Consider the following 12,560-nt stretch of genomic DNA (forward strand, 5'->3'; position numbering starts at 1 on the left):
TATTGTAGGTAATGTGATTGGAACTTTTTTTGTTATAGATTGACCGAGATAATAAAGTGGCAGGGATCTTCCCCCGCTTGACATTAAAGGACAAATCAACATATGTACAGTCCTCGACTAAGAACTATGATGATGTGAGTATGAAGCTGTGTTTATAATTGCTTAAAGCTGTTGAGTATGTTTTAAAATACAGGTACGGTACTCCAAACCCGGCACTCTCGGGACCGTGACCATGCCGGATTTTGGATTTTCCTGGATTTTGGACATCCAGCGTGTTAACGTGTAATAGGGTTTAGCCACAGAGTTCAGTCTATCAGAACAGCTGGTTCTCATGCAGTATCAGTTAGCAGTTTGTGTCTGGCTTTTGATGTTTTGAGGGCGTGTTGCCAATCAGAATCAGAGGGAGTAAGCAACGATAAGCTCCTCGTGCTCTAAGCAAGAACCAACCCCGAGTTGGGCTCAACCAGTACAGTGTCCGACCAGTGGCGCCATGTCAAAAATGACCGGTTTCTCAAATTGCTTTACGCCAATTGATTTATTGTTTTCTTTGTGGACGTTCACCTGGGCAAGCATTTTTCAGGCAGACGGAAAGCAGCATGCGATAGCTCAAGCAGTAAAGTTCTCTACTACAAAAATGTCCGGTTTTTGGATGCTGCTGGTTATCGGGTAGCCAGGTTTGAGGTACGCTACCTGTATACGAAGCTCCAGAGTGAAATAAGGCTATTTACATTATTTCCTTGGCAGTCTGTTTCCAACTCTATCCTCAGTCGCATGTCCTAAAGACCCAGCGCGTCACCTCGGAAGAAAGTACGCCGCCTTGGTATGCCACTGGCAAACCCGGTTTGCAAAAGTGCAAAATTAAGATTGCAGAATTAGGTGGGAAGCATTGGTTTAGGCTGCAGACAGTTGCTTGTTGAAATTGTGGAGCAAGTTGCTTTTGTCCATAAGCTGACGGAGTTGAGGAAGAAGCTGTGAGATCTCGGGCTCAAACAGCTTCCTTCTGCTGAAAATCTTCAGTGCCAGCTAGCAGTGGTGTAATCTCATTGCTGTATGGTATGGGAAGAGGAAGCCACAGTAATCAGGTGTGTCAGTATCAAAATACATCTAGCACTCCATCCAGAAACTGGTGCACCTTCTGGACCTGGTGTGGCCTTTGAATGAAAGAAAGACATCGGTGCTCTAAAAGCTCCAAGAGCGGACCCAATGTCTCCCATTGTGGCTGCCTCATGTTCCCCTGATTGCCAGAGGGCTCAGGTTGTAATCCCATGGTGACATTGTCTTTAATAGCAAAGAACTGATTTGAAGCTCTAACAATTGTGGTCTTTTCTGCCTCTACCTCATCCTCCAAAGCGCAGAAGCAGGGAAGTTACACTGAACCCTTATAAAGCCCTGTTAGGCCATAACTAGAGAGCTGCATCCAGTCCTGGTCACCACACTTTAGGAAGGATGTGAGGGCCCTCAAGAGGATGTAGAAGAGATTTAACAGAACGGTTCCAGGGCTGAGAGATTTTAGCTACAAAGTTAAGGTTGGATAAGCTGGCGTTGCTCTGGAGATTGAGGCATGGTCTGATAGTGTATAGAAAACCGAGAGGTTTAGATAAGGTGTACAAAGGAAATCTGTTCCATTAGCTGATGATATAAGGAGTAGGGGGCACAGATTTAAGTTATTAAGCAAGAGATGCAGAGGGGATGTGAGGAATAACTCCTTCATGCAGCAAATGGTCATGACCTGGCAGTCAGGCCCATGAAGAAAGAAAATTGGGTGGGCCCTTGAGGGAAATAAACTTGCAGGGCTACGGGGGAGAGTGGGGGTCTGGGACTAACTGGATTGCTCTACAGAGAGCCGTATAGACTTGATAGGCCAAATGGCCTCTTTCTGTGCTGTTCCTCCATACATTTACTTTGGCCTGCACCAATTCATGTCAAAGGAGATCCAGCAAACTTTGAGAGTTTCCTGGGCTTGGTGTTCAATCCTCCCTCTTTACCCCTCAAATAAATCCAGTGGGGAATCCGAATGAAACCTCCTAATGTGCGGCTTGCCACTATCAACATCCTGGGGGTTACCATTGACCAAAACTGAACTGAACCAGCCATATAAATACTGTGGCTACAAGAGCAGGTCAGAGGCTAGGAATTCTGCAGTGAGTAACTCACTACCTGAGTCCCCAAAGCCTGTCCACCATCTACAAGATACATGTCAGGAGTGTGATGGTAAACTCTCCACTTGCTTGGATGAGTGAAGCTCCAACAACACTCAAGAAGTTTGTCATCATCCAGGAGAAAGTAGCCCGCTTGATCAGCACCCAATCCACCACCTTAACCATTCACTCCCTCCACTACTGACACACAGTAGGATCGACAAGATGCACTGCAGCAACTCACCAAGGCTGCTTTGACAGCACCTTCCAAACTCGTGACCTCGACAGCTTAGAAGGGCAAGGAGAGCAGATGCATGGGAACAGCACCCCTGCAAGTTCCCCTCCAAGACACAGATCATCCTGACTCAGAACTTTATTGCCGTTCCTTCACTGTCGCTGGGTTAAAATCCTAGAGCACCCTCCTTAACAGCACTGTGGGTGTACCTACACCCCATGGATTGCAACGGTTCAAGAAGGTGGCTCACCACCACCACCTCGAGGGAAATTAGGAATGGGCAATAAATGCTGGCCCAGCCATCAACACCTGCATCCCATGAAAGAATAACTTAAATAAACAACATGGCATGGCTGGAGGGAATAGAATAGGTGCATTTAAGAGGAAGTTAGATCAGTATATGAGGGATAAAGGAATAGAAGAATAACTTGATAGGGTGAGATGAAGTGGGCGAAGGGCATGTGTGGATTGTAAACTTGGTCTGTTTGTGTTCTGTAAATTCATGTATGTTGACAGCTCCGTTTAGTGTTGTAAATGTAACTTGGGAGAATGTAGGCCTGTCATTTCCAAGAGATGAGTAGATGAGGTGATTAGAAATTCACTGAAATACACAATGGATATTTAGTGATTTTCCTTGCCAGGAGAAAGTTCAGTAAATTTCCCATCCTTATGTCTCCTTTTATCTTAAAAGATAAATCTGGAGGTCTGGACAGTGGAAATATGGTGAGATTTCCTTGATTCAAAAAAAAAACTGGATGCCTGTTTATAAAACTCTGTCATTTGGGGTAACTCTTTTGTTACAAAACAAATAAACTAAATTAACAAATCGAGGGACAAATTAAAAAGCAGCCCCTTAAAGGGAAACTGCAAAAAACAAAGACAAAATTTAAAGCAAACTTACAAAGGTGCACAAATTTCGTCACCAATTATAATTGTGTCACTAATAGCCTGTAGGATGTTCTAATCTTTGAATAGATTATTCGGTGGTTAATGATTTATACTTTGTTCTTTTTCAGATGGCGTTTAAATATTTGTCTTGGATTCTGTTCCCACTGTTGGGCTGCTATGCTATCTATAGCTTATTGTATATGGAGCACAAAAGCTGGTATTCCTGGGTATTGAGCATGCTGTATGGTTTCTTATTGACATTTGGTGAGTATAAATAACTTGCAAAAACTTGCTCGAAAATGGAGCAGACTATAGAACTTTGTCCAATTCACCATTTGTAACCTGTTCACTTGACTTACTGACCTCAATCCTATTCTATCACCTGATCATAACCTGATGAATTAATTCCGTGATTTAAGTTTGGTGCTGAACCCCACAGGGGGGGTTATGATTTGTTAATCGCTTTACGGGGTTTAATGTTGAGTCTTTGGCAATGGGAGGGGGAAGGAACTCAAAAGAACGCACAGTATATAGAACAAAACAGATTTCAATTATTTTCACCAGAGCCTTGTGGTTTGGAACATTGCACAGTTCGAATAAAGGACTGAAATTTTTATAAAATAAACAAGGTTTTATTGAGATTAGTCGTCAGTGGGGGGGTCGGGGGTGGGGTCACTACAGTAGAGTTGGTAGAGTCTAGGATGGAGGTGAGGCATAATGCCCCAGGTTCAGTTCTCATTGTAAGTTACCTGATCTTGATGGGATGCTGTAATTGGCTCCCAGTTATGTGGGGCTAGGAGAGAAGAGTATCTTCTGATAGACAACTGATGCTGTGAAGTACATGAAATGTAACTCAGGGTATCAGCACTGATTACAACGGGTGGAGGCAGCTAGTTGGTTTTTGTATAAATACTTGTTGATTAAACTCTCTGTATATGTAAAGCTGAGGTTGGATAAGGTCTAAGGTAGAAGTGCCTGGCTATCAATGGAGCCTTATATTAATTTATGTAGGGGAAAACCTCATTTGGATGATGTCAACAAAGGCCACTTGATGATCATAAAGATTCCAAAAGCCATTGATGTGCATTCCAGCCATTTTGAAAGGGAAAAAGTGACATTTAAACTCTGGCAGAATGAGAAGGATCATGAAAACCAGGGTGGTCCTGAATGAAAAGTTAAAACTTGCACAGGAGGATCTTGCAAACTGTTGGTGAAGGGATTTTTAAATGTTTTTTTACATTCTCTCCTCTCAGAAAGTGATGAGCAGCTTGTTTAACTCCTGTTAATGAATCCAGTTAGTTAATTTACAATCAGAAGCAGAGTTAATGTTTCAGTCTAATGACCTTTAAACAGAACACGACTGTGAAACTGGTTTGAATCAGCCTTTTAAGGAGCAGAAAAGTTATATAATCTTTCTATACCTGGTGAATGCAATGCAATTCTCTGTTGAATCATAGACTAAACTAGAAAGTTAAGCTTATATTTGTGTGTTTACGTAGAAGCATTTTAAACTAATATTAAAATACAACTATGACAGTGAAACACTTGCAGAGTGCTGAAAGAAGGGGTTAGACTGACTTGCTCTTTGCTCTGACGTTGACCTCTTATACATCTGTTACTCGTTTAAGAAAGAAACATTGATAATTGCTCTCAGTTGTGTTTAAATTTTGTTCTTGAAGCAAAGAAGATTCAGGGGAAATTTAGTACAGAGTCATGAAGGATTTTGTTAGAGTGAATAAAGGGAAACTGTTTCTCAGTGGCAGAAGGTCCGGTCACCAGAGGATACGGATTTTAGGTTATTGGCAAAAAAAAACCAGAGGCGCAAGATGAGAGATGTTTTTATTTTACACACAGTGAATTATCCTTGGGAACTCACTGACTGAAAGGGCGGAGGCAGCAGATTCAGTACTAACTTGCAAAAGGGAATTGGATTAATACTTGAAGGAGAAAAACTCTCAGAGCTATAAGCGAGGAAGCAAGGGAGTGTTCATGCTATTCATCAGTTAATAATTAAAATACCGGCTCGATGCAAGTTGCTTCATAGTATTAGGTTGGGTATTTATTACAATTTTGTGGCAAGAGTAGTATTGATAACTACACTGTCTGGATGCCAGTGAACTCCTGATTATATTTATTACCTTTTTGTATACTGCCATTGTCAAGTTCAGTATGCTGAGGCTGTGGACTCAGCCTTACCCACAGGCTTAATCATTTGCTGAAGCTGCACAACATGACTTGTGGAGCTTCACCCATCCACCTTCAGCATTCCCATGCCCTAAACCCAGATGACCGCACTGGGTTTAAATATAAGGGGTGTGAGATTAGCACGTTGAATGCAGATCAGTGCTCATTACAGCCATTTGTAGGTTTCACATCAGTGTGGTAAATGCGTTGAAAGTTGTTGCATGGGAGATGGAGCTAACATGCTGTAAACATTAGAATTCTGCGGCCACCCTTGAAGGTTTATTTTCCTGACGTATTCAAGCTCTGTAATTGTAAAGGGAGAATGGTCTAAAATTAGCACCAGTCATTGCAGGGGTAAAATTATAAACAGTTCCTCATACAAAGGGTGATAGAAGTTTGGAACTCACTTCCTCAAATGGCAATTGATGCTCTTTGAATTTGAGATTGATAGATTTTTGTTATCCAAAGATATTAAGGGATATGCAGCAGAGGCAGGCACATGGAGTTAGGCTGGAGATCAGCCATGTCCTTGTCGAATGGCAGAGCTGGATAGCCTCTCCCTTGTCCCTATGTTCTTAATCAGACAGCTCTTCCAAAGAGTAGCGCAGGCATGATGGGCGGAATAGCCTCCCTCTGTGATGTATCATTCTATGATTCTAAAGATTATAAGTGTCTGTTTTGTGTTTTCTTCCTTCAGGGTTTATAACAATGACACCACAGCTTTTCATTAATTATAAACTGAAGTCAGTAGCCCATCTCCCGTGGAGGATGCTTACCTACAAAGCTCTAAATACCTTTATTGATGATCTCTTTGCATTTGTTATCAAAATGCCAATGATGTACAGAATAGGATGTTTGAGAGATGGTAAGTGTTTGATATAAATTAATTCACTGATTAGCGGACCCTTTCTCTCTCTCTCTCACACACACACACACAGAAACAATTAGAGAAAGTGAAGATGTCTGCTGCCTCCATTGGCAAGTTTCACTTGTTTACTGACATTTTCAGTGTGAAGCTAGTGATGTATCAGTAGGTGGGACTTGGAATTCCTGCTTCTCTGGCTCAAGCAGCTAACTTGTAAGAAAACAGACAGACTGCTAGTCTGCTACCCTCTGGCATTGGAGTTCTAGAGGAGAGAGATACACCAGTGATACTGAGTCCTTCAAAATGAAATTGATCATGTTAATGATTCAGACTTGCACTGGTTTGTGGAGAAAGAATCAGAAGTTTCTTCATTCTTTGGGGTGTTCAGATTTTAGAATATTGTTGAAAGCTTGGCTCTGAAAGCTGCACAGCACAAATTTCCAAACCATTTTAAAACCTTGGAGGATATAGAGACTGGTCACATGACAACAGGTGACCGTGGCATCCATTGTGAAAAATAATTCCTTCTGACACTAGAGCATCTTTTAGATTTCTCTCTCAGTTCCATTTGACTCTCCATCAGTCTCTGCACTTTAACCATTCACTTACCTTTCACCTTTATCCACCCTACCTGCACAACAATCATTGTCTCCCATTCCTATTGCTTATCTCAGTACCTCCTCTGCGCATTCATTGGCATTGCCAGTGCTGAATCCTTCACCATTGACATTGACCAGAAACTGAACTGGACCAAGCCACATAAATACTGCACAGGTCTGAAACTGAGTATTCTGCGCAAATGACTGGCCTCCTGACTCCCCAAAACTCTTCCACCATCTATATGATGTAAATCAGGAATGTGATAGGATAATTTCCACTTCAGTAAGCCCAGCACCAACAGTCAAGAACAGAATCATAAATAAAAGCACATCATCTAGGACAGAGCGGCCCACTTGATCTGCACCCAGTGCACCATCTTCTCCCTTGTGGCTGCAGTGTGTATCTTCTCACCCACCATCTCCAGGACCATTCAGGATGGGCAATAAATGCTGGCCTTGCCAACAATTCTTGGACAAGTTTTAAGGAAAAACCCTGTAAACTCCCCTTCAAGTCTTACACCATCTTGATTTGGGAACACATCTATCAAGGCTGTTCTGACCTACACCTGACTGACCTACCTACCTAATCCCATTTACCAGCATTTGGCCCATAGCCTTGAATGTTATGACGTGCCAAGTGCTCATCCAGGTACTTTTTAAAGGATGTGAGGCAACCCGCCTCCACCACCCTCCCAGGCAGCGCATTCCAGACCGTCACTACCCTCTGGGTAAAAAAGTTTTTCTTTACATCCCCCCTAAACCTCCTGCCCCTTACCTTGAACTTCTGTCCCCTTGTGACTGACCCTTCAACTAAGGGGAACAGCTGCTCCCTATCCACCCTGTCCATGCCCCTCATAATCTTGTACACCTCGATCAGGTCGCCCATCAGTCTTCTGTGCTCCAACAAAAACAACCCAAGCCCATCCAACTTCTCTTTATAACTTAAATGTTTCATCCCAGGCAACATCCAGGTGAATCTCCTCTGCACCCCCTCCAGTGCAATCACATCCTTCCTATAATGTGGCGACCGGAACTGCACACAGTACTCCAGCTGTAGGAGGCCCTGCTCCCCCCCTCACTTTTTTTTTCAGGTTCTGAAGTTTCTCCCAAACTTTTAATTTACCCCCCTAAACGCCATTGTTGTTCCTCTTGCGAGTACTCTGCAAAGTGCCTCGGGGCGCCTTGGGGTCACTCTTGAGTTTGCAGCGTATTGCATCAGCACGATCTTCCCCTTTTGCGCTGGAACAATTCTGTAAGCAATACAAGAAAAAAAAAACTTTTTCACACAGCAAGTGGTTACAGTCTAGAATCCGCTGCCTGAGAGTGTGTTGGAGGCAGCTTCAATCGAAGCATTCAAAAGGGAATTAGACTGTTATCTGAAAAGGAAGATCGTGCAGGGTCACATGGAAGGACGGGAGAATGGTATTAAGTGAGCTGCTGGTTTGGGGAGCTGGTGCAGACACAATGGGGTGAACGACCATCCCCTGTGCCCTAACAGTTCTGTGATCCTCTGAAAGAAAAGCTTACGTTTATATAGCGCCTTTCACAACCTCAAGACATCTCAAAACACTTTAGAACCAATGAAGTACTATTGAAATGCACTTACTGTTGTAATGTAGGGGAAAACCGCAGCCGATTTGCACACAGCAAGCTCCCTCAAGCAGCAATGGCACAATGACCAGATAATATGTGTTGAGGGTGTTGCCTGAGGGATAAAAATTGATCTGGACACCGGGGAGAATTCTCCTTCAAATCGTGTCGTGGGATCTTTAACGAGTTGGTTTAGCGTCTCATTGGAAAGATAGATCAGATGCTGTTATGGCTTTTCGGATGCCTGAAGAAATGTTTCTATTTTTTTTTTTGTTTCCTTTCAAACTAGATGTGGTGTTTTTTATCTACTTGTACCAACGTTGGATCTATCGCGTTGATCCTACTCGAATGAACGAATTTGGGATAAGTGGTGAAGACTCTGCGAAGGTGTCAAAAGACAATAGTTCCCCAAAACCTCTAATGGAGAAACCGGAGGAAGAGAAGAAAAAGGATTAAATGAAAACCTTTGTATTGTCATAAGTTTAATGTTCCACTGAAAAGGCGGAAGTGAGACCGTGGACTGTAATAATCAACTTCCTGATTTTGTATTAATATAATCCTGTTGAAGAAAAGTGAATTTGGAGTCCAGGTTAATGTGCTGTACTGTATTTGTTCTGAAACACATCTGTATTTAAGTATGATAACTTTGTAATCACTGTATTCCATTGTGGAATATTTGGTACATTAAATTACTAATAACGTTTAAATCGCAGCCATTTGTCAAAAGGCAGCCTCTGTTCGTTTAGGGGGAAAAACTTAACAGATTTTAGAAATAAAGATTCTATTCATTCATCTGAAATTCTGATTCCTGTTTCAATCAGCACTCGTATGTTAATTTGTGAACTAATCTTGAAGCAGGATATATGTGAACTTGTTAGACTTGCTAGTGAATATTTGTTACTGGTTTAATCCAATTGCATATAAAGAAAAAAGTGTCAAAAGAAAGTGTTGTTTTCAAGGCCACGTATCACCTAGTGGTACTGACCTAAACAGGGCATTTCTGAGCAGAATATACCCTATTGTGAATATGGTGTTTATTTCTAATAATAGAATCCATTTTAAAAATATTTGTGCAAAAATACTCAAGATAGTGCTCACTCTTCATGATTTACTTGTGTCCAAGTTACGGCACCAAAATAAAAGTAGCGGTTAGTTGATTGAAAAACACTCCCCCGCCTCTGGTGCTTTTTTCCATCACTAAAGATTGAGACCATCGCATTAGAGCTGCAAGGGAGCCATTCACCACCCACCTCCCCAACCTGAGCGAGCAAACCCACCCCCCCCCCCCCCCACCCACCCCCACCCTCCAAACCTGAGCATGGAACCACCCCATTCTCCTCTCGGGGTGGGCCAATGTACACTAACATATTCGGTTTTATGGACCTGCTAGGTTCCGGATAATCCTTAACCTTTTTTTTAACACAGCCTCGTGGACTTGAGGTAAGAGGTGTCTGGTTAATGAGATAGTACTCATTAGGAAAGAAAACGAATCCCGCTCCCCCAAAAAGCTGTTTTTTTGACTAGGTAAATAAAAGAATTTGAAAAGCTAGAGTGATAGATTATTGTGGGATATGAATTCAAGCCGGTTAAATTCAGTGAAGATACCGCAAAATTGTTACAGCGCAGAAGGAGGCCATTCGGCCCATCGTGTCTGTACTGCCTCTCCAAATGAGCAACTCGCCTAGTACCACTCCCCTGCCTTCTCCCTGTAACCCTGCACATTTTTCCTCTTCAGATAAGACTACTTCCCAATTGAACCTGCCTCTACCACACCCTTGGGCAGTGCATTGTAGGCGTTAACCACTCAAAAAAAACATTTTTTTTCATCTGGCTTTTGCTCTAAATCTGTGAACCCTCGTTCTCAACCCTTTTTCATAAATGGGAACAGTTTCTCCCTATCTACTCTGCCCAGACCCCTCGTGATTTTGAACACTTCTATCAAATCTCCTCTCAGCCTTTCTGATCAACCACAGTGACCTAAGTGAAATGCGGAGCAGGCTCAAGGAGCTGATTGGACTGTTCCCTGTTCCTAAGTTTTATCAAGGAATATGGATCAAAGACCGGGTGTAAAGTATTTGAGATACTGATCATCCATGACCTAAATGAATGGCAAAACAAGCCTGTGGAGCAGAATGGCTGACTCTTGTGTTAAATTTATACTGCTACTTGACATCAGTGGTAGGAGTCAAAGGATTCCACCGCTGACCATTCCCACTGCTCTCTGTTCTGAGATATGATCACATGAAAACCTGTAACTGCATTTGAGTGCAGCAAGTCATTGTGCCCTAAATGAAGCCCAGGGGTTTACCAAATAATTTCATCAATGCGTGGCCCCTTTAACTGGTGGGGAGTGGGGAGGGGGTCAAACCATAACACCAGAGTTCAGGCCTCACAATGCATATCATCGTGAAATGTGGTTGTATTTGTAACCATGAATAAATCTTCCATGTGATTGCTCGTAGGAAATCGGGTACCGAAGACCCACTCTCAGGTCCTTCATTGGAGTCCCTGATTTGACCATCTCGCTGCCAGTCTGTGAGTTTAGTGCTTATGCCCTGCTCTTAATTATATCCTGATTCTTTAACACTATTAATCTTCCACCGCATTCCTCATTAAGTAAGCAAATTAAGTCTGCATAGCTTTGTAAAGGGCAGGTCATATCTGACTAACCTAGTTATAGAAGTTTGAGGAGGTCATTAATATGGCGGAGAGGGAGTTCTCTTTACATGTCGTCCATTTGGACATTGAAGCAGTTTATCAGGTTCCGCATTGCAGACTACAGGAAAAATGAGAATAGGTGGAATTGGAGATAACTTTGTGATGTGGGCTGGGAATTGGTTGGGAGATAGGAGACGGAGTATAGGATATGAGAATTTAACCTGATTAACAGGACGTGGTGACAAGTGGTGTTCCCAGGAATTTGCACCAGGACCTCCGCTTTTCACCATGTTTCTCAATAAGTGAGAAGGGATAGCGAGCCAGGTATTCAAGTTTGCTGACAGCATTAAGACAGGTGCCACAGTGAGTGGAAGAGGTGGGTGTGGAAACATTGATAGACTGAGTGGGCAAAAGTGCGGCAGCTGGAGTTCAACGTGGGGAAGTGGGAGGTCATCCACTTTGGGCCTAAGAAAGAGGGATAAGAAAATTGCTAAATGATGAGAAGCTGGGAACTGATGGACAAGCCAAAAAAGTAACTTAAAAACCTCACGAAATGTTAGTTTTCATCTCCAAGAGATCGGAATTCAAATGGTTAGAAGCTGTGCTACAATAGTCTGGTTCAGACCTCATCTGGAGTATTGCATTCAGTTTCTGGCACTGCATTCTCAGGAAGGATATATTATTCCTGGAGGGGGTGTGTCGTGTACATTCAACTGAATGACACTGGGGATTAGAGGGTTAAATTGCAGGGACATCTTGCATACACTGAGGTTGCGTACATTCGAGAGTAGAAGCTTAATGGTCGATCTAGGTGTTTAAGATTTAATCATGATGTAATAGATTAAATCGGGAGAAATTATTTCTGCTGCTGAGGGAATCCAGAGCAATGGGCTGATTCTTACAGTTAGACAGTTCAGGAAGCATCTCTCATCACATAGTGGAAATCACAAACCGTCCACCCCAAAAATCATTTTCGGGAAAGTTAATTGAAGACTTTAAAAATTAGGCTGATAGATTTATGTTAATTCTTATGGGACATGAAAGCAAGATATGTGGATTGAGTTAAGATAAAGATCAATGATTTAACTGAACAGCAGAACAAGCCCAAGGAACTGAATGGGCTCTTCCAGTTCCTATGTTCTGAAGTTTATAAAGGGATATGGATCAAGGGTAGGGTAGGATATTTTTATTTTTGTCACAGGTAAATCCTCCATTGTATTGCTTACAGGCAGTCGGATTCCTGGAGCCTGATTTCTGATCAATACTAAGTCTCACTCTCGGGTCCTTCATTGGAGTCCCTGGCTGACCATCTCACTGTCAGTTTGTGAATTTGGTGCCCATGTCCTGTTCTGTCACTATTCAGTTGCTGAACATCATTGGCCGTGTTTGTGTTACTCTCGCTT

At 42.5% G+C, this 12,560-nt stretch overlaps 1 protein-coding gene across 2 annotated transcripts in view; it reads left to right on the forward strand.

The window, feature by feature from the left end:
• Window positions 1-9,666, forward strand: part of clptm1 (CLPTM1 regulator of GABA type A receptor forward trafficking) — a 50,501-nt gene extending 40,835 nt beyond the window's left edge. For both annotated transcript variants that reach the window (XM_041179279.1, XM_041179281.1), the window contains 4 exons: window positions 39-134; window positions 3,390-3,525; window positions 6,143-6,310; window positions 8,789-9,666. In XM_041179279.1, coding sequence (XP_041035213.1) covers window positions 39-134; window positions 3,390-3,525; window positions 6,143-6,310; window positions 8,789-8,955 — 567 coding nt within the window. In that variant the 3' untranslated portion in view covers window positions 8,956-9,666. The remainder of the gene's footprint in view (window positions 1-38; window positions 135-3,389; window positions 3,526-6,142; window positions 6,311-8,788) is intronic.
• Window positions 9,667-12,560: the final 2,894 nt, after the last annotated feature.

The sequence above is a fragment of the Carcharodon carcharias genome, chromosome 34 (genome assembly GCF_017639515.1).
Source record: "Carcharodon carcharias isolate sCarCar2 chromosome 34, sCarCar2.pri, whole genome shotgun sequence".
NCBI lineage: Eukaryota > Metazoa > Chordata > Chondrichthyes > Lamniformes > Lamnidae > Carcharodon > Carcharodon carcharias.